This window comes from Notolabrus celidotus, chromosome 3 (genome assembly GCF_009762535.1).
Source record: "Notolabrus celidotus isolate fNotCel1 chromosome 3, fNotCel1.pri, whole genome shotgun sequence".
NCBI lineage: Eukaryota > Metazoa > Chordata > Actinopteri > Labriformes > Labridae > Notolabrus > Notolabrus celidotus.
This window is the reverse complement of record NC_048274.1, coordinates 8,646,487-8,669,811: the sequence shown is the minus strand read 5'-3', so window position 1 is coordinate 8,669,811 and position 23,325 is coordinate 8,646,487. Positions and strand designations below refer to the sequence as shown.

At 40.1% G+C, this 23,325-nt stretch overlaps 1 protein-coding gene across 2 annotated transcripts in view; it reads left to right on the top strand.

Moving 5' to 3' along the window:
• gpc6a (glypican 6a) overlaps positions 1-23,325 on the top strand; it is a 215,409-nt gene that overhangs the window by 28,919 nt on the left and 163,165 nt on the right. For both annotated transcript variants that reach the window (XM_034680812.1, XM_034680810.1), the window contains exon 2: positions 20,046-20,204. In XM_034680812.1, the coding sequence (XP_034536703.1) occupies positions 20,046-20,204 (159 nt within the window). The remainder of the gene's footprint in view (positions 1-20,045; positions 20,205-23,325) is intronic.

Genomic DNA, 23,325 nt, shown 5'->3' with positions numbered 1-23,325 from the left:
GAATCAGTTGTTTGTGTGTGTTGGAGCTGGACTGCAGCAGACCTCAAGGTGCTGTATGTAAATCTGTATAGCCAAGCAGGTGATGGATTTTCAACAGAATCAATGCCCCAAACTGAGAAACTGAGTTACAAATAAACTGAATAATGGATGTCTTTGCAGGGTGGGCTCCAGTAAACTCAATAGCTGAATTGAAATGTCAAGAGTATGAACCTGCCTCTCTGGGCCTGCACCCTCATTTGAAGGCAATGAGTCTGTGCACGCTGGTGCTCTGTGGCAGCAAGAATATAAGAGCAGAGAGGAGGCAATATTCCAGAGGTGCTCCTGAATGAGACTGGAGCTGGACTCTGCTGATAGATCAATGATTATAAATGTGATTATAAATCTCGCCTGTGCTCTCGTGTGAAACCCCCTTTGAAGGTATTTCAGATCAGAGTAAATCCTGATCCTGATAAAATGTAGGTTACTTGCATCATAATGGATGTTCACCCTACATTTCGCTCCTTCAGGCTCATTTTAGAAAACAGTTTTCAGGGGAACAAACTTGGAATAGAGCTCACCAGCTGAGACTACAATAGCTGCCACAACAGTGCAGGATTTAATTACATTTCCTGCACCACTACACCTTTTATGAAATTTCAGCATGGGTGAATAATGCATTTTTCTCCCTTGACTTCCTGATCTGTTGGCCTTTTTTTTTTTTTTTTGGCAAGTCGCTCTGGCAAGAATGTCTTCACTTTATAAATGCTGGCAAGAGTGGTCAAGCGGTGCAGCAGATGGCATGGTCCATATGCAGTTAGCCCTTTGGCCAGGTAGACTAATGAATCCTTTTGGGAGTTAATCACACTGTCTGGCATCGGACCCTCTGTGGGCACACAACCCACTCTTTTCCCACAGCTGCCCGGAAATATTCGGGAGCTTTCAGAATTCCCTGCGACATATGTTTGATGTTATGGGGATGAAATTGGAAATAAAAAATCTGAAGCATTTTAAATCTCCCGAGCAGACGGCTGTGGAGTATTTAGGCTGCCATATGTATCTCTAGATGGCCAACCTCTGGATCAGCGCTTCACGGAAGCCACCGTACATGTTAAGCTCAGGTTTATTTTCATCCTGCCACATTAGAATATATGCATGTATTTATTTTTAAAGATGTGTTTTTGGGCATTTTTGCCTTAATTGATAGGACAGCTGAAGAGAAACAGGAAATGTAGGGAGTAGAGAGCGTGCTACAAGGACTATAGCCTCTGTATGTGGGACAAACCAAGACCGCTAGGCCAAAGGTGCCCCATATATGGATTTCCAATACGAATAGGATTCATCATTTTCATTGGTGCCTGGTTGTAGTATGGTATTCCCGCCAGACGGTGGCTATAGAGCGTCTCAAAGCTGAAGGAGAAGAAGAAGAATACACGAGCGACAGTCTCTGGAAATTTGTGTGTAGTGGTTTGAGAGACAGAGACTGAGTGTTACCGGTTGAATTCTGTGTTGTGTTGTTTATAATTATGATTCTGTGACACCTGAATTCTGCACGTAAATTAGCACAACTTGATTTGCACGTTAGCTAGTTCTAAACGTAAAAAGATAAAAGTCTTTATATGACGTGAATTAAATCAGAATACTTAAAGTTAGTAAAACATACAATAAATTAAATGATACGATGGACTACGATAATAACCTTAAGCTAAACAATAGACATCCATCTCTCATACAGTAAGCAGAGAGGGGAGGGGCAAAACAATGTATATAGAAATAACCACAGAAGAAGAAATTCACAGGAGGGAGGGGCTACACATCAAAACACACAACTTTAACAGAGTTGTGTGCTGCTGGCCCGGTGTGTCTTTCCTTCCTTCTTTCCTTCGTTCTTTTGTTCCTTCTTTTCTTCTTTCTTCTTGCCATCCTTCTTTTATTTCGTTCCTTTTCTTCCCTTCTTTCTTTCTTTCTTTCCTTCCTTCTTTCTTTCTTTATTTCTTTCTTCCTCCTTTCTTTCCTTCTGTCCTTTATGTCCTTGATTTATCTTTCATTCCTTCTTCCCTTCATCATTTCTTTCTCTATATTGCCATCCTTCTGTCTTTCCTTCTTTCCTTTAACCCTTCTCTATTTCTGTACTTCAACCACGCATTCCTTCTTCTGTCCTTTTCTCCTTCTTTCTTTCTTTCCTTCATTCCTTATTTCCCCTTTTCTCTCCTTCTTTCTCTCATGTCCTTATTTTTTTTTTTTTTTTTAGTCATGGTGTATTTATTGAGTTTCCCATAAGGACAGACAAATACAACAAAGACAATACAGAAATAATAAAGAGAAAACCAGACAAAATTAAATACAACTGGCTTCCAGTCACAGGACAGCCAGGGCAAAATGATATTAGAAAACAAAAGCAAAATAAAGACAATAACAATTTAAAGGAGAAATATATAAATAAATTACAGAAAAATAAATTAAAAAGTGCACCAGATCGCAGAGTTGGTGATTTTTACAGAGCCATACCCCTTTTCATCCATTAAGCGGCACTGTCAATCGTTCTCTCATGTCCTTATTTATTTCCTTCTTTCTGTCATTCTATCTTTCTCTCTTTCTTTCTCTCATTATGTCCTTATTTCTTTCCTTCTTTTCCTCATCTTTTCTTTCTCTCTATCTTGCCTTCTTTTCTTATTTCTTGCCATTCTTCCTTCTTTCTATCCTTCCTTGTTTTTTCTTGTCAGCGGATGCTGGTGATGTTGGAAATGTTGAACTCAACATGTGCTTGTGTGAGGTAAAGAGGCAGGCCTTTAGCCTCCTCGCTAACAGCTACAGGTTGTCAATCAAGTCAGTTATGCACTTATTTGGGCAAAACTCGTAAGTCTAATATCTTTGAAAATACAGAGTTATATAAATTCATCCCCTGTACAGTGTGTGGATAGAGAAATGAGCTATTCAGACCTAAACTGTTTTTTGTACCAGGCTGTAAACATGTTTATTTACTGCTGTAAAGATCGTCTCTTTGAATGGGTGTGTATGTGGTTTCTGGTGTTTCTGCAGCCAGCCTCTAGTGGACGCTCGATGAACTGCAGTTTATAACACATCCGCATAGGCTTAACTTAATGTTTCAAACGTGCTGTCAGAGAGCTGAACCCGACATAAACAGACTGTGAGACCCAAAGGCATGTGGTTATCGAATAGTATTTTGGTGCCATCAGTCCATAACTGTGTAACAAGTCTAAGTAAGGACAGTGTGTTCTCAATCAGAACTAGCTTCTCAAACCATGATTAAATCAAACGTGTTAAACGTTGCTCTAAATAGTCACTCTGTGTCAAGACTGAAAGACCTTCCCCGACAGAGAGCAGGAATAATGTCTTTTCAGTAAGATGACAGCAGCACACATTCCCCCCTGGAAGTCGTTTGTTGAGCCTCCCAACAAAAGCATTGTGAAAGTGAAAGGTGAAAATAATGTTCTCGTGAAGGATGAAAAAAAAAGAACACACGTCTAGAGAAAGGTGAGCTCCCTCATTCTGTTCTCACTCAGCTCACCGATCACATGATCATCGGTCTGGGAAAGTTACAGAATCGGTCGGACAAAGCCCCCCAACAAATCCGGAGACTGTGAAAGAGCTCCGGGTGAAAGGAGGTTTGTGAAGCTATTCAAGCAGCTCTGAAGGAGAGAACCGGCCCCCCCGCTCCAGTCGAGGAGGCGGCGGTTTCAGGAGGCGAGGAAAAGAAAGAAAGAAAGACATGTTTCCTTCTTAACTGCCTTGATGTAGAAATGCAGAATTTCTTTGTTACACTGAAGGAAGATTCCTCGTCCGTCTGTTAGAAGAATAAGTTCACAAATGTATTAAAGATGGAGAAACTTCTTCAAGAGAGACGAAGGAGAACAGTTCAACAACTCAGAGTTAACCCTCTGTGTGCTGCTGGCCCAGTGTGTCTTTCTTTCCTTCTTTCTTTTGTTCCTTCTTTTCTTCTTTCTTCTTGTCATCCTTATTTTTTTCTTTCCTTTTTCTTCCCTTTCTTTCTTTCTTTTTTCCTTTCTTTTTTTCTTTCCTTCTTTCTTTCCTTATGTCCTTTATTTCCTTAATTTCTCTTTCATTCCTTCTTTCCTTCATCATTTCTTTCTCCCTATCTCTCCCTCTTCCCCTCTTTCCTCCTTTCTTGCTTGCCATCCTTCTGTCTTTCCTTTAACCTTTCTCTATTTATGTACTTTAACCACTCATTCCTTCATTCCTTCTGTTCTCCTTTCTTTCTTTCTTTCTTTCTTTCTTTCTTTCTTTCTTTCTTTCTTTCTTTCTCATTTTCTCTCATTCTTTCTCTCATGTCTTTCTTTCTTTCTTTCCATGTTTCTTTCTTTCCTTCTTTCCATGTTTCTTTCTTTCCTCTCTTCCTTTCTTTCAGTACTTCAATCATTCAATCCTTCGTTCGTTCTTTCCTTTTTTCTGCCTCCTTTCTCTCCTTCTGTCCTTCTTTCTTTCCTTCATCATTTCTTTCTCTCTATCTTTCCTTCATTCCTTTCCTTTTGTCTTCCTTCTTTCTCCCCTGTTCTTTTCTTCTTTCCGTTCTTCTGTTTTCTCTTTTGCCTTCATTTCTTTCTTTCATTCCTTCTGTCTTTCATAATTTCTTTCTCTCTATTTTCCCTTCTTTCATTCTCTCCTTCTTTCTTGCCATCCTTCTTTCTTTCTTTCTATCCTTTCTTCCTTCCTCTTTTTCTTTTGTCTTTATTTCTGTACTGTAATCTATCTTTCTTTCGTTAATAGAGTTGAAGGAAAACAATTTGTCATCTCACAGTTAACCCTTTGTGTGCCGTTGTCTCGGTCTGTGGTGGTCCCTGTTCAGTCCTTTGTTAGCATGTAATTAAGTATTTAATTTAAAACATGAGGATATGACAGAGATCTGATGGAGTTTATTTTGTTGAACAAAGGCTTCCAAACTATGAATCTGTCATGGGAACCAATCAGCAACAACATTGACTGACAGGTGAAGTGAACAACACAGATCATGTCATCGCAATGGCACCTGTCAGTGGGCTGGAAACACAACACAGGAAGTTAACGTTTTCTCCCCGACATTGATGTGTCAGAGGAAAAAAAAGAGCGACTCTGATGAGGGCCAAACTTTGAGGACTCTTGCTTCTCCAAATCTAGAGCTTTCGTGGGTTAGTGTTACCGGTCTGCAGTGGTCCAAAAAGTTCCTGCTGGTTCTGACACCGGGTCTAGATCCCAGCACATTTTGAACTTCCAGAAGAAGTTAAAAAAGCGAGCTGAGCTTTAACGGTGTGAAATATTGCAGCAGTGTCACAGGAGAGAAACATTTACCTTTTTGCCCTCTTTATATTTAAATTTTTATTACTGCATGAAATCTTTACTGAATTTAAAACCAGCACGGAGCAGCTGAAGCCTCAGGACCTAGTTCAGCTTTGAAGCTTTATCCTCAGCTTCTCCTTTGAAGCATTATCATGAGTCGGCAAAGTGACCGTGACCGATGGCGGTTCAGCTCGGCGCTCTGTGACTATAGAGGTCTCACACCTTACAGTACAAACACACACACAATGGACATACACACATGATGCACAAACACACACACAATGAGCCGTCAGCAGCTGTTCAGCACAGAGAACAACAATAACTGACCGACAACACGTTACAGCTGAACGTCTGTTTGGAGAGCAGGACCGACTCTGATTCACCGCAAGATTTAACTCTCTTTCTTTCTGTCTTTCTTTCTTTCTTTCTATCTTTCTTTCTGTCCTTCGTCCTTCATTTATTTCTTTCTTTGTCCTTTCTGTCTTTACTTGTTTCCTTCAAACTTTCTTTCTTTCTTTCTTTCTTTCTTTCTTTCTTTCTTTCTTTCTTTCTTTCTTTCTTTCTTTCTTTCTTTCTTTCTTTCTTTCTTTCTTTCTTTCTTTCTTTCTTTCTTTCTTTCTTTCTTTCTTTCTCATTTCATTCTTACCATTGTTTTTTCCATCTGCACTTCTTTCCTTCTTTCTGTCCTTCATCCCATCTTTCCCGCTTTTTTCCTTCTTCCTGTATTTTATCTCATCTTTCCTTGATTTTTTCCTCCTTTCTGTCCCTCATCCCCTCTCTCCTTCTCCTTTCCTTCTTTCTGTCCTTCATCCCTTCTTTCTTTCCTTCATCCCCTCTTCTTCTCCTTTCCTTCTTTCTGTCCTTCGTCCCTTCTTTCTTTCCTTCATCCCCTCTTCTTCTTCATTCCTTCTTTCTGTCCTTCATCCCATCTTTCCTTGTTTTTGTCCTTCTTTCTGTACCTCATCCCCTCTCTCCTTCTTCTTTCCTTCTTTCTGTCCTTCATCCCCTCTCTCCTTCTGTCTCCCTTCTTTCTGACCTTCATTCTGCCCTCTTCTCCTTCTTTTCTTTTCTTTCCTTTTCTCTTTCCTTCTTTCTGTACTTCATTACTTCTCTCTTTCTTTTTGTCCTTCATTCTTTCACGTCTTCTTTCTTTCCATCTTTCTGTCCCTTTCTTTTTCTTTTCCTTCTTTCTGTCCTTCTTTCTTTCCTCTTTCCTTCTTTCTGTACTTCATTACTTCTCTCCTTCTTTCTCTCATTCATTCCTTCTTTCCTTCTTTATGTCCTATTCTTCTAAATGTCTTTCCTTCTTTCTGTCCTTATTTCCTTTTCTCTTTCCTTCTTTCTCTCCTTCTTTCTATCTTTGTGTCTTTCTTTCTTTCAATCTTTATATCCATTTCTCCATCTTTCTTTCCTTCTTTCTGTACCAAATTCTTTCTGTCCTTTTCTCATTCTTTCTTTCCTTCTTGTGTTCTTTCCTTATTTTCTTATTCCCTAATAACTCTATTTCCTTCTTTCTTTCTGTCTTTCTCTCCTGTCTTGCTTTTTTCCTTTGTTTTTTTTTTCTCTTTCTCCTTTCCTCTCTTTCTTTCTGAGTACTATAAAAGCATCCCCTCCTCTCCGTCTCTGGCAAACTGTTCTGCCCTTAAACTCCTTCTTTTCTTTAAAACACAGGGGAGTTGTTTTTTTTTCTTTGGCAAATGTTTTCAAGAAGTTTGCTTCAAGGACTTTTCTGAACTCCAGATTCTCCTTAAAAACATCTTTCTGTGTTTCTGTATGAAAAGAAGAAAACTCATCTGCTTTACTTTCCCTCTGTTCTCGTTGGCAATAACATTTCTTTGAGGCTCTAACCTCAACAGGCCATCAGGTTCAGATTCAGATTTTTTTTATATTTCTGTCACAAAAATCCAGTTTTTACAATTATCAGAGAGATTTTTAAAATGTATTATTTAAGACTTGATGATTAAACTTCAGCATTAACAGAGACCAAAAATAAGTCCTTTAAGAGCAAGCACTTGTTGCACTTTGGCGACAGCGGTAAGGAAACACTTATTTTTAGCAGAAGCCTTGAGCAGAGCAGAGTCAGTGGGGTATAAAGAGAGAGAGAGAGAGACGCAGAAAGAGAGAGATGTAACATGCATAGATTAAATCAGTGCTTTATTTGTAAAATGCTGGTGAAATGTACAAAAGCGAGCGCGGCAACTAAAGATGTCAAAATCCTTGGTAACAGCCTCATTAAAGGGCTCTTTATGTGGCTGTGTTGTGTTTATTCTCTGTAATTGGTAGTACTGTCTCTTTTGAAAGAAGTTGTATTTTTCTTTTTGTTGTGGAAAATGTTTCCCTTCATTTCAAGTCAAGAAAGAAAGAGATCATAAAATAGAACAACAGGCGGAGTGTCCTCAGTTTGTCGATCCGGGAGGGAAATAAACTGGAATCTGTTGCATGTCGTCGAGGCTTCAAAAGTTACGCTCCGACATCACATGGCTGCCTTGCAAACAGGAGGCTCTGCTGCCAATTTTAATGAACTGTTATTAGAAAGGAAAGATAAGAAATGTGCCCCCCTGCCTGGCTGCCCGTTAGACATGATCGCTGCGCCTTCTTGGCAATGAGACCTCAAACAAGCAGAGTACATGCTTCTTTAACATCAAGGGAGATATGAAGCCAGAAAGGAACTGGGGCCAAATACAAGGCAAGCGAGGAATAAAGCATATGATGTTAGTTCTTCTTTAATCTCAGCGTGATCACACCTCCAGGTCTATCCACTTCCTCCACATGACCCACATACTGCTGACTTTATTTAGCAGATTTAGAGTCAGCTTGGTTAAAGATTCACTCTTAAGGTGCATTTTGACCAAGAGTCCTGGGGTGTTTTTAGCCCCCAGAACTACTTTACCCTGAACTAAAAGGTTCCTGTTCCCCCATTGTGGTCTGTGTTTCGACCGCGGGGTGAAGTCCCTGGTAGATTGTGCAAATCAGATCAGTAACGTATGGAGAAAAAAAAGAGTAAATGCACTACACCACCAGACCAGTAGAGGGCAGTGAAACAAAGACATGGCATTTATCACAGATTACATCATAGAAGCAGACGGACAGGCAGGTGTCATTATGAGCAACACAACAGTTAGCCTGTTAGCATGTTAGCGTTCACTGTGGGCTCAGACAAGACTGCTGTTACAAGCTATTAAATCAACTTCTTCTTGAAAATTACACACACATACAAAAAAGATAGAACAAATAAAAACAAATTAAAGAAAGAAATCAAGTGAATCACAGATGTGTGTGATGTTATTGTGGACGACTGGCGGGATAAAAACACTGAGGTTAATCTACCAATCAAACACGTTCAGCATTTCAGGCCCTGACCCCCGAAAGTCCCAGGACCTTTGAAAAGTACTACACCCCCTAGCTGGGGCTTTTTAGGGGGGAGATTATCTACCCCTGAACTTAATTTAGACCCTTGGTCCACCAGTCAAAATGCACGTAGTTCAGGGGTAAAGTTCCTCCGGTTGAAAAACGCCCTAAATGATTCTGGAAACTCAATGCAAGGAGCTTTGTTTGTATCTTTCAGGCATTGTCTTGCCATCTTTTCTTCAGCTGTTGATCGGCATTGAGAAAACCGAGCGTCGAGAATTCTCCGAGCAGTAGTCAGCAATTTCCCCTAATTACGCTTCTGCACTTCAATCATGAAGATAGTGATCCAGTGGAGCCCCAACACATCTGCGCAAAACAGAGTAAAACAACCGATGTGTGATTGCATTTGTAAGAGGAACAATATTTCATACGCCTCGCTTCCCTTTTGATTAGGAAACACTGGCGCTAATGCCAGTGCGTTTCACTGTAAAATCCCTGAAGAAGATTAGCATTTGTCCTTAATTATCTCGCCCTCTGTAATTACATGCATTTAAATCTCTGATCAGCTCCTCTGAAAAGAATCTACAGCAGCGCCTCCTGACATTTGCGCCCAAGGCAGCTGCAAGGACGGAGCTCTGCTTTGGCAACCTGGACTGGGTTAAACATTGGAGTAAAAACCTTTTGTCCATGCTCCTACTTACAGTGATCACATCTCTATTCACTCATAATTCATACATACAGCTACGAGTAAACAATCTATTATGTATGTGTGCTCACTGGTCTGTCTTCTTGGCGTGTGCTGATTCATGAATTTGTGATCAGGATGGAGGCATAATGAATCATGAATGTAGGTGGATGTGTCAGACCCTAATGCTTAAGATACAGCCGTGTTGTTTTACAGTTAAATGGGCGCAGGCTTCTCCGCACACCAGAACCTGACGTGACATGTGTACCATCTTTAGTGTATTAGCTCTCCTGTCAGTGTTGTCACCGCAGGCTTACATATGGTGCGTGCCTGTCTGCTGCTTCAGCTGTAAAAACTAACTTCACGCTCTTCCTGTCATCACTTTGTCGGCTGCTGTGTCAAAAATACAGACATGTAGAGAGCACACATTAACTAAGAGGAGAGAATCAAAGGTATTAAAGTAGTCCTAAGTTTATTTTTTTTCCACATTAAAGCTGGGGTTGGTAATCAGATTTAGATACACTTTTTGTTATACTGGTTAAAATGATCTTTATGTCCTGATTGCAATCAATACATAATGTGTTCTTAAAAAAGAGCGAAGAAAAGCTGCTATCTACAGCCAGAGTAAACCTGGGAAAACACCAACCTATCACCGTTTTTTGGGTGCCAAAATTTTAAACCATTCAAATCCTGTCCTGCCGTTCTGCCCGCCTCCTGCACGTACATTTCCCCGGCGTGCACTCCTCCGAGTCACCGTCTCCTGCCTCTGCTTCCCCTGACTCTACTCACTGCCCCTCTCGCTCGACCTCGGGCCTGTCCCCTCTGACCCGATGAGGTGCTTTGCTCAGGACTGTAGTCCGGATCAGAGTCTAAAAAGCTCTAACCACTGGGGCTCTGACAAGCAGAAGAATTAATGACATTTAGTAAGTCCTACAGAAAATGTATATGTACTGTAGCGTCCGTCCGTCCTGACGCTGTAGTGATGAAGAGCCGATTCGTGAACACGTTGAGCTTTACTTACCGGTCACTGTCGGCCGTGATCACGCCAACCAACAAAGCAACAATCAATGTTTGAATGAATGAAAAACTTCTCCTCTTGTCTCTCCTCTCTCCCGCTCACACACCGCTCCTGGCTGATGGTGTCCCCAGCAGTAGGAAATGTACGCTCTGAGGGTGTGGATGATGCTTGCACACAGAGATACCTGGTTGCCAAGTTTGATAGTATTGGCAGAGTGTCCCTCACATTCAGCACTCACTCAGCAAAAGACGCCGTCTGCTTCACGCTGTGCATGTGTGACTCCTGTGACCTGTCCCTGACCTGTCATGCAGTGTGCCCACTCGCAAAGCAGCCGCCAATGTGTTTTTTTCCACGGTCGAATATTAATTTTCACAATCGAATCTCCGTTTTTTTTAAATATTCGAATATATATTCGAATTTAGAATATTCGTTGGCAGTCCTAGTTACCATACCGAACATTACCATACGATATGCTGATACGAAACTTTTCATTATGCTGTGATACAGTACAATAAAACACTATTCCACGCAATACAATACAATACAATATACTACAATATGATTCAATATGATATGCTCAGATATGAAAAAATATGCTACGATACAAAATGTTACAATGCAGTACCAGACGATATGCTGCAATACAAAACAAAAACAATATGCTAACATAGGGTACGATATGCTGCGATACGATACGCTGTGATAAGATGTGTTAAAATACGATGTGCAACGATACAATACGAAATGCTGTGCTACGATACGATATGCTACGATATGCTAGGATACGATGTGCTACCAAAGGATATGATACTATACAACATGATGCAATGCGATACAATATGACACTATATGCTGCAATCCGAGAAAATACGATGCAATATGCTATGATAGGATACAATACAGTACAATATAACCTGATGCAAAACCATACGATATGCTAAGATGCAATAGGAAATGATGAAATATGATTCAATAAGATATGCTACGATACGATATGCAATACTTTGCCTTTCATAATGATAAAATCACTATACAGGGATTCCTGAATATGTGTTTTTTTTAATGACAATTATAACTTTACATAACATACATCTGCTTAACTGAAGAACACAAAGAGCCCCTAAAAAGGTAGAGAGCAGGATTGATTTATTTATTCTTGCATTTTGGTGAGAGTAAACGTTAAGCATTTAAGTCTCATTATTAAAGAGAGAACTATGGAGACATTTTTATAAAAGATATAAATTGTTAAAAAAGCAAAAGCACATCAACAAGTAAATAAAAATCGAAGTGCTTCACAGAAGAACCATTTTATGTAGCCTAACAATCTGTGAATCATTAATTTGTTTTTCAATATGAAACCTAAAATTCAAAAACAGAGAAAACCTTTTTCAATAATTTGTTTCCAAAACCAAAACTAAAAACAGGTAATGACTTGTTTTCCATTTTCAGATTCTGTGCTCAGATCATAAACTGAAAAAATGGATAAACACTTAGTTTTTAATCAACTATATTTCCATGTGATGTCATGCTCAGGGGGTAAAGCTGTAGTATTGTTATTATCATGTCTATGTGGTAAGCCTGTATACCTTGATGATATGACACACTGTGGTCATTTCACAGCTCCTTCATTGATAAGCAGCCCAGTTTGTAGCACGTTGGACTGCATCTCTCTCTTGTTGTTAATAATTATCGCTCAAGACTCTGTGACTCTTTAAGTCCATCCATCACAGGTGTGTGAAACTCTCTGCAGACTTGAGTATATCCTCCATCTTCCCTCTTTTTCCAGCATGAAAAAGCTGGAATAACTTTCTGTGTTTATTCTATTGATGCTTGCAGTAAGATACTAAAAAAAGAGATGCATGCATGTGAGGAAATGGAACCTTATAGTAACTAAAAGAGGGAATGGAGGGACACTTCAGCCCCATCCAAACCCCCACTCTAGGCCACCATTCACGTGATCAAGTGTGCAGAAAGAAGTATAGCCACATCTCTGTTGCTGTCTCTTCCAAACCAGCTAGTAACGCTCTTTTTTTATTCAGTGTCAAGCCTTTACTAGAAAGATCATTTAAGGTTAAGTGTTCCAGGCGGATGAGGTAAACTATCTCAGATATGTCAGATAAATTGGAGGAAAGCATCCCCCAGGAACTGGCCTCTGAAAAGCATTCCCGGATTATGTCAGGAAAAAAATCCCAGTGGCCTTCTCTGAACACAAAACACAGAAAGCATGAGCAACCGTTTTTCATTTAATTATATCTGTGTACAGAGTTATTATGTATTTGATTGTGATCAGGGTTTCTGGATGTTAATAGAGTATTTGCACAGACTTAAATCCAATCAAAAGCTGGATCCAAGTGACATCTGACCTCCATTAGATCCATGTCCGGTCTGGCTCCATGCTCTCTCGTCCGTCAACACCCACCAGCTGTGTTTTCAGAATGCAGCACGGAGCAGGACCACCTGACAGCTGGAGTCATGTGACCGAGTTTTCCCTGCTGAATCAAGGATTCTCCTCCTCCTCTCCTCATCCATGTTGTCTTTATGGTCCTCTGAAAACCTCTGATCTGTTGACTCCAGGCCTGGCTCCGCTCATCATGATGGTTTGTTGTCATAGTTAAGTGAAATACGATCTGGTGATAACACAGAGTGTTTTATTCTGAAAATTAACCAGATGTTTTAATTTTATTTTGGTGCCTGACTTCCTGTCCCGCTCAATCTGCTCTGTTGAGATTAACTCTGATCCAGAGTGGATCCAGTGGAAGTTAACACATTGACTAGAATAGAAACCTATCAACTCTAGTTTTGTGACGGATCGGAGACAGACACAATGGAAATCAGGATAAGGATATATTGCCATGATGATGTCGTATCTGAGCCCTGCTGTGCTGTATGAACTCCAAAATGTGTCACTAAGCACTTGTTAAACAATCAAGAGTTAAATAGGTGTACCGAGTCCTTTTATTAAACGTTTAATTGAAGCTGCTCTTTTGTTTAAGATCTTGATTCCTTTAGGCTAGTGAGCAATTATGACTACAGTCTCGATGTATTTGTTTTCTTCTCCGTCTGAAAGCACTTTTTAGAGGCACAGCAGTTCTGCTTTCTTCCCACGCAGACATCCCAACTTTTCTGCTGTGTCCACTCCTATGTCTCAATCCCTTCTTGTCAGTGTTGGTGTTGGTTTCTTCCATTTTTTCTCCATCTGACAGAGTCTTTGCACAACTGGGGATCCTGCAGGCACGCAGCATATTGACAGCTTGGTTTCAAAATTCCATCTTGGGTTCAGAGCAACCATCTAGAACAGGACAGACAGATACGGTCTGGTGAGCCGAAATCCCATCAAGATTTAGGGACGATTATTCTCTCTGACTCACTAAAGCCGCATTTGTTCATTTTGTTCTTTCACAACAGAGCTGATGACATTAAAAAAAAAAGAAAAAAAGGTGTGCAGGAAAGTTTAAAGTGCAGAAAATGTTGAATACTTTGGTCTTGTTTTATTCTGGCATTCTTTCTTTTTCTACCTTCTGCTGTTTATTTGGAGATCTCTCTTATAGAAAAAAAAAAATCAGGAAGCAAGGAAGGAGAAACATGACACACCAACAACCGTCACAACAGCATAAACATGCAGCTCACGCTCCTGCCTGGCACTCACAAACTCCTCTTTTTCAGTTGGTTTATGTAACAGCAGCATCACCATTTTCAAAGTAGAGAAAGTAGCAGGATGTGTCAAATTATGTGTTTATACGAAAACAAGTCTGAGAGATGAAAACAGTGGTGCACAACCTGTGAAATCTAAAAGCACCAGGGTTTCCTTTCAGCTGTCATTTGCACTTGAGTATAGTTCTGCCTTTATTGATTTTTTCCTTTTTTATTGGTCCAACCTTCAGTCGGCCTCAGCGGCACTCCACCTACTTTGACAATTTAACTCAATTCATGCATCAGCGGAGACTTCAAATTGAAATGGACTTCCTTGAGAGTCGCAGGGCTTCCTAATGCACCAAGAAAATGTCATTTTTTCTGACATGATTTGTCATAATAATAATAAAGCACATATTTTACTCTGCAAATCGCTTACCTGGGCATCATTTTGAGGGCTGCGATTTTAGATTTCAGGGTAAATGTTTGAAATCTGGTGTTCTTTTTGTTTCTGAAGCGCTGTTTTGAGGCCAATCGTCGACAGCAGCAAGCGATTGTGACATAAAGAGGCAGGCTTTGAGCCTCCTAGCCAACAGCTACAGTGTTCCCACCTGACAATCAAGTCAACTGTGCCTCTCATTGGAAGACTTGTAATCTAAATATCTTCAAAATTGCAGCCTGAGAAAAAAATTCACGCCCCGTACAGTGTGTGCCGTAGAAAGTAGAAATTTACTTGTAAAACTGCAGATGTCAAATTACCAAAGAAATGACTGAAAATGTATTGCTGAGGATTATTTTCCAATGGGAACATGCATATAAAATGTTAGAAAGATATAATGTTAGAAGGTGTTTTAGCTTCCTCAGGACTCTCTCTTTGACTGTCTCGGAAGACTGTTGTTGTGAGACTCTCCTTCTTGCAGGAATAAATTACAAAGAAAGACAAGTACTTGGCTCTGAGTTACTTTTTCTTTCAAGAAATGGAAATTTCCTAAACACCGTGATCAGAAACACAAACCAAATGTGTTTCCACCATTATCCTGCAGCGAAAAAATAAAAAAGACTAATGGCTTCCAAGGCAAAGCAGTGGTCGGCCGAAGAGACAAGCTGCCATTGTTCGCCATTGTTGTTGTTGTGAGGGAAAGTTTGCGCTAGCACTGCTGGGAAAAGCAGCCACGTAAATCTGACATCATGACGTGCCTCTTCCACGGGCTCAAGTAGGTGGAAAAAAGAACTAGTGCCGTGTTGGTTCGCGAGTTCAACCAGCTCCGAACCAGCGCGAGCACCAGCCAGGAAATACAACCCGGTTCACGTTGGTCGAAAAGAGGTAGATGTAAACATCTTCCTTCAGAAACAGACTGTGACAGACCGTGTTCCACCTCACTGCTGCGTCTCAGAGTTCAGTGTGAGCCGAGCTGACACAACACGAGCTGACATGAAGGAAAGTGAAAGAAAAAGCAAGTTAATAAAATATAACCACCATACTACACTTACACTGGCTCTGTTCAATGCACGACATAGTTTTCTCTGTGGGCATGAGCTGAACTGACTGAGCTTTGAATGAAAGCTTATCACTCAGCTTTACATCTACACATTGTGTAAATCAAGTGTGACAGCCAAGGAGTGCTGTTGCATTGCTAACAGATTACAACTCTGTCATTTAGCAGAGAGACAAAGCAGCCTGATAGAATCTGCAAACACAAATCCTCCGTTTCTTTTCAGCTAAGTTTGTTGTTTCTCTGAGTTCGGTCTCTGTGGCCAGGAGGCCTGTGCATTACTCTGGAGACAATGGGTTTGTGTTGAACTGTTGATGGTGCACCTCATTACTGTAGCTGGGTGCCTCTCTAAGGACTGATTAAGGATTAAGCACGTTTGAGAGTGCCAGCACGTACATACTGCATCCTCCTTTCATTATCCATGCAGTGCTCCTCGATAGCTTACTGTATATGCATGCTGAGCACCAGTGTGCCTGCTCTGCAGAGTACGATCCTTCAGAAAGTCACACAGTCTGAGTCTATCTGCACCAACCCACCACCGGTGCAGCGACGGACGTTTCATCTTCCTCTGTCTTAAAGCGAACAGGTAGCACTGAGGGGAAAAGAAGCCCGCAAACCTCAAACCTTTCATGTGGCTGCTGGACAGAGGTCTTTTTTTAAACCTGGGATAATGATGTGTGAAGCTCAGCAGCAGTGAGAAATAATAAAGCCAGTATGCATGATAATACCGTACCTCTTTAAACAGCTGTGTTTGTACCAATCATAACAAGGCAAAGACTTGGAATGAATCTCCAAAGAATTTGCACAACTGCTTCCTTCTCTTGAGTGAGAACTTTGCTTGTTTTGCACGCGGTGCTGCTGAAGAAGACAAACACACAAAAGCACACATTACGACCAACGATTGTTTTCAGAGTAATTGCAACCTCAATCTTTTGTTTGTTGTTTATGGATCTCATCTTCTCACCCACGAGCTGTCCAAAGAGTCCTTCTCATAAGCCACCGCCGCTGAGTTATGAGCTCAGAAAAAAAACTTCACACCAAAGTGCAAAGAAGTGAGGAAAAAAGGAGTCGAGGCAGAAATGAAAAGCGGTTTTCATTCTCGGGTTGGAAGGAAAACATTTTTCATGTTGGTTCATAAATGTGAGCATGGTGGATTAAGATGAGATCAGACTGAGTCCTGTCTGTAAGATGAAACTGGATCTTATCCTGTCTTGATGTTGGGTCTTTGTTAATGATTGAACATAGAGTATGGTCTAGACCTGCTCTGTTTGGAAAGAGTCTTCAGATAACATTTATTGGTATTTGGCGCTATATGAATAAAGATTGATTGCTTGATATGGGAACACAGCAAACGCACTCTGAAGCAGAACTAAACAAAAGAGACGAGATCGCCTAGAAGAGGTGGTCTTGGCTTGCTTCAAATGGAACCTTAGAGTGGTTTGTTTACGGTGAGAATGCAATCAACCCAGCAATCAGGACAAATAGCGGCTCACTTATCACACTAGTTGTAGTGCACTAATAGTAACGGATGCGGAAACACAGCTGCAAGGCTATTTCAATAGTCTCTATGACGTCACCCATCTGTTTCTGAAGAGCTGTTTTGAAGGCGGTTACCATCCTGGAAATGTTTAACTCAGCTGTCGAGCTAGTGTGAGGTAAAGAGGCAGGCCTTTAGCCTCATCGCTAACAGCTACAGGGTTCCCGCCTGTCAATCAAGTCAGACATGCCCTTATTTAGACAAAACTCGTAAGGTATTGACTCAAATGAAGTTAAATATCTTAAAAAATAAAAAGTTATTAAAAATTCACCCCTGTACAGTGTGTGGATAGATAAATCAGCTATTCAGACCTAAACTGTTTTTTGTACCAGGCTGTAAACATGTTTATTTCTGCTGCAGAGATCGTCTTCTTTGAGTGGGTTTGTATTTGGTTTCCTGTGTTTCTGCAGCCAGCCTCTAGTGGACACTTGATGAACTGCAGTTTTTCACACTTCCGCATTGGCTTCATATTTTAAGACTGGAGGTTGCTGCTTGATTACAACTGATAGTTAGCATAGTAGCGATAGGCTAACATTACTCACCGTCTGCAGAAGAGCTGACGCTAGGTGCAGCATCATTACAGGACTACAACTCGTCCAACCTCTGGGATATGTCCGTCTCATCACCGGAGACTCCACTTCAGCAGAACTGGTCTTGTACCTTTACAAATGTCTACTTTTGTCAGAGTTTCTTGGCCGTCGTGCAACATTCAGCTGCAAAACCATTGACCAAAGGACATGCACGTGTTTCTTTGAATAGCTGTATCTCAACTCTCTCATACCTTTCATTGCTTTAAGACATTGAAGGTTAAAGGTTTCCTTGGCAGACTAAAATGTTAGATCAGTTTTAGCGCTAGCAACTTATTATTTGCATCTCATGAATCCTTGCTTATTAAGCCGTCCTTGGTTTGCTTGACTCAATTTGTGCGTGAGGTTGCCCACAGATATCAGATTATCGTTTTAAATCAAGTCTCGACATGGTCGGGTTGCTCACTGAATCGTCCCTCTCATCCTAAATCCCTTCTGGGGATGTCTCAACCAAAGGTCTCCAGCTCTGTACCTCTGTTTGCTCGGGGAGTGTGTGTATCTGACTCCTATCAGTCTCACCCATCTCACACGTCTCACAGCCCCTGATAGAAGGAGAAGCCCACCTGCCTGGCGATGCTGCCTTCAAAGATTGTGTGAAATGCATGATGGGTTAAGGCTGGTGTCTGTCAGATAGTGCCGTGCATTATATCTGTCAAACTGAATTTTTCATTTCATCAGACTTCAGAATATTTTTCCCTGGTTTCTTTATGTGGTTCATGTTCTCCTCCCCACACAGAGAATAATCCACAGCTGTGATTTGATGTGAGTAACCCCATCTTTTTTAATGAGAGACTTTTCAGATGTGTGAGGTACTTCACTGATTGTTGTCTTTCCAAAAGGAAGACTGTAGCCAGAGAAGTATAATTTTACTTTTTCTCACTTTATAAATAATGACTGCTGCACTCTGGTGAACTCTCCAAATTTGACAAATTATTTAATACTCTCCCACAGATCCAAAACTTCTATTTCTGAGCCGTGCAGACACTCTTTGCTCATATTTACACTCTGATACGTGCACTCTACTCATGAACTAACAGATGTTTAATTATTCCGCGAGGCTGTAAATTGATTTAATGCGTCGTTTATGTCGCCACTCAGCTTGTAGAGAACTCTCAAAGGCTTTTTGAAGAGGAAGACAAAACTGACCCTGGATGAATCCTGTCTATAAACGCACCAACACAGATTCACCTGCAGCAACATTTCACACAGCTGTGTTTTTCTTTTTTATATGACATCTTTGACTACGAATCACATCATGTTCAAAGACTCAAGAGTCCAAGGCTCAGTTCCACTTCAGATTGTTCATATAGCATGCTTTCATTCCTCAGTTTCTATAGGAGAGAATTTATCTAAATAACCAGCACTCTGAGTATTCTGCCAAGACCTCAGTACAGTGGAGGAATCTGGCTTGCAGTGACCATCAAATTAACATTTTCTCTCTGTTCTATTATTAACAAAGACCCAACATCAAGACAGGATAAAGGCATTTTTCTCCATACGTCACTGGCCTGATTTGCGCAATCTACCCAGGACTTCAGCCCACAGTCGAAACGCAGACAACAACAATGAGGGCACAGGAACCTTTTAGTTCAGGGGAAAGTAGTTCTGGGGGCTAAAAGACCCTGGGACTCTTGGTTGAAATGCACCTTAAGATCCAGTCCCATCTTATAGACGGGAGCAAATTGTGGAAATCATCACCCTCATCTCAACATACTGCAGTATAGCCACTCGCTCCTCTTTGTTTGTTTTCTTCTTGCACATGTAACACTTTAGTTCATCTGTGTTGTGCCCCGCCTCAGTCTGCAGTTTATTCAGTCAAAAAAAGGCTCTCTTAAAAAAACACTGCACACTTCTTGCTAAGCACCAGACATCAAGAGATCCAGGCGGTGACGAGCTGGTGAAGAGAAGTGTAGCTTCTAGCTGCTGCAGGGCAACATACCAACACCAGCAGATTTTAAAGACCGAGTCGGAAATAGAACATCAGTTCATCAAGAGGTCAGACACACGACTTGATGTGGATGATAATTGCTTGCAGTTTATAGGTAATGCACTGTTTTTGCATATAAATTTCAAAATCACCACTGGTATGTTTGATGTTTTTTATTTGGCTTCGTCTTTGTAAACTGATTTTCAGTGTGTAAATTCACTGCTTCCAGTCGCTGTGCGTAACACGGATACACTCCATGAGCTCAGCTGCCGTTATTGCAAAGCTCTGGACTGTGACATAAAGAAAATCCTCTATGAGGTGAATGCACTGCTTTATCAAAGTTACCCTCTGTTTCACAGGATAGCAGGTTACCGACAAATATTATCCTCCTCCATTTGTTACGCTCTGTTCCTCTTTGATAGCCTTGCTGATGAGAGTTCCAAAATCACAGGAGAGTTTTGATCAAAGACTCAGCGCTGCCTTTTGAAAAAGCGTATCCTGTGGCAGTGATGTGTGTAAAAACGTCTCTCTCTCTGTCTCTGTCTCCCTCAGGTGAGCACCTGCGTGTCTGTCCTCAGGGATACACCTGCTGCACATCGGAGATGGAGGACAAACTCCACCAGCAGAGCAAACAGGAGTTTGAGATCTTGGTGGAGGAGAGCAGCCGAAATATGAGGACGACGTTCGTCTCCAGACATAAAAAGTTTGACGGTAGGCCACATGATTTTGTGTTATCTCCTGTCTTTAATGCAGGAAGTGAAGCTGGTACCCACAAGTTCACCTCGAGTGAAGACATTTCATACAAGCGCTGTTATATCTGACTCCTAATGCACCAATCATTGCTGCTGAGACTGTTTCTAATGGTGAACGGACTGCACTTTAACAGAGCCTTCCTAGTCTTCACACCACTAAAGGCTCTTTCAAGCTCCTCACACATACATTCATTGTGGAGGCTCATCAGGCTCTATTCTAATGCACATCAGACACACGCCTCCTCCTGTTATACATGCACGCACTCCTGATCACGTTTGGAAATGACCCAGGGGGGCTCTGCATGTCAGAACGAAAATCTCCAAATCCACTGACCCGGACTTTAAACAGACTTTAACCTGACAGCACCCCGGTAAGAAGTCAGAGTGATGTCCGAGTGAGCCGATGTGTGAACGCAGCAGGTTTTTGTCGGTGCCGTTCACAGAAAGTCAGTGAGCTGAGTGATGAAACTGCTCGGGTTTAACTCTTTAATGCCTGACTCAGGTCTTCATATCTCCTCCACTGTTGAGTTTTGATGCTGTTATACATACATACTACTACCACAACACTACTACTTCTACTACTACTATTATTATAATTATAGTAATGATACTAGTAATAAGCTACTTCTTCTACTACTACAACTTATAACAATAATAACAATAATAATAATGATAATAATAATAACAGCAATAATAATAAAATAACAATAGCAATGATAATAACAATACAAATGATAATATCAATAAAAATTATATCAATATCAATAACAATAATAACACTAACATCAATAACAAATATGACAATAATAATAATAATAATAATAGTATTTGTAATAATAATAGTACTAATGTGCTACTTATTCTACTACTACTACTACTAATAATAATAAAAAAAATAATAATAATAATATTAACAATAATAATAAAATAATGCTAATAATGATACTGCTGCTATGCTACTTCTGCTACTACTACTACTAATAATGATAATAATAATATTAGTAATAAAAACAATAATAATAATAATAGAAAATATTAATAAAATAACAATAGCAATATTAAAAAAAGTATTTATAATGATATTAGTCATAATGATAATAATACATTAACAACAATAATAACACTAACAATAATAAAACAACAATGATAATAATAATAATAATAATAATAATAATAATAATAATAATAATAATAATAATAGTAATGATACTACTACTACTACCACTACTACTACAATAGTAATAATGATTATGATAATGATTATTGTGATGACTTTTATTTATATAGGCCCTTTAAAAACAAATGTTTACGAAGAGCTTTGACAAACAGAGAAAGCAGAATTAAGTAGGATGACCTGATAAACCTTTAACAGACAGGGAGAAGTGTAGAGAATTCTAATAATCAAAAAACAAAATTCAACACAAAAGGTTAACTACAATAAACGTTAATTAATCAGATAAAGGGATGAAACAGTAGTGCAATAAATCCTTGCTATAGAGGTTTAAAAAAATCATTAAAGGAGAATAAAAAGGTTAAAAGAAGACATCACATCAGAGAAAATAGAAAAATATAGATTAAGAACATGGAAATGATAAATGAAAAGGAAATAATAATTTGATAAAATACAATGAATAAATAAAAATTAAAAGCTATAAAATATATGAAGTCTATAAAAGTGTGTCTTAAGAAGAGACTTAAAAGATGTCAGTGACATAAAATAACCAGTATTAAAAAGACTCCCCTCCCCCTGCATGCTCTGACCAGGCAACCTTTAATGAACCCCAACAGACTAATTATAGTTTTAAGAACATGCCAGACACAGACAATCTCTGCCCCAGTGGAACATGGATGAAAGGACACTACTGAGAAAATGACTGGTATGTTTGGGAATCGTCTATTCTCCAATAAGGATACAGATTTATACATTTTAAGAATTATTGAAAAGACCCTCTGTGAACTGGAGGATCCAGGGATCAAACTGGTTTTGGTGTAAGTTGCTGGTCTTGATGTGTTGTTGCTTTGTGTGATTCCTCTGTTGGATCCTTGGCTGGCTGTGCGGTGAAAATGTCAAAGGTTTTTCTGTATGTTGAATGCATGGCTGTTTGTCTGAACTCAGCGCACTGCACCTCTCATTAGGTCCATAAATAGTGTAGATCAAGGAGTTCTAGTGTCTGTGTGCGCAAGTTTTGTTCCTCCACATTGTAATCCACATCTCTCCCTCTTCATGATAAATCAATCATCTGATTCAAAGTTCCACTTCATGTAAACCAAAGGCTGTCAGGTTTGTATCATCTTCCGGGAAAGCAGAAGATGTCTCAGTTCTGATCAACAAAACATTTTCCTTGACTGTAAAGAGAAGATTTGTCAAAAACGCTCTTTAAAAAAAAAAGATGAGAGAAACAGCAGCCATGACCTCGAGGAGCTCAAAAGTCCACAAGCCTTTTCTCTCTGCTGTCTGAGATTGAGTAGAGTATTATAAAAGAAGAAGAAGTAGAATAAACACTTCACTGCCAACAAAACGCACTTATGACTCTTGATGAGAGCGTTTTCTGCGATCTTCTCCCTCTTCATGTGGTGATACAAACTGGAGGTAGAGCGTCAGCAGCAGAGAGGGTGAAGATGAGTTAGGTGGACGTTTGTACTGACCAGAACCAGCAAGAATAGCTTGTTTGTTTTTCCTTTATTCCTCACTGCTGAGTGTTGACTGATCCATCTGTGAGTTTGGCTGGACGATACCTGCAGAACTGCAGCAGAGAGGGAATTCAATTCTATTATTGTAAGCTCTCTTTGAAACTCTGATGAAAACTTGATTGCACAAGCTCCTCGCCCTATTAGAATTGATTCACTTTTCAGCCCCCTTACATTGCTCACTTTTTCTACCAGGCTTCTATCTCTTAATTTCTTAACTTACTTAAATGTTCCTAATGTGTCCCACATGTGCCGGGCAGAGAGCTTTTTGTTTTTTATGCCCCTAAACTCTGATCTCTGCCTCCAGACATTAAAACGACAAGCTCTCTGGGTGTTTTTATAAGTAAAGAAAGACTTACCTTTTTAATCTTGCTTTTAATTTGGAGTAATTT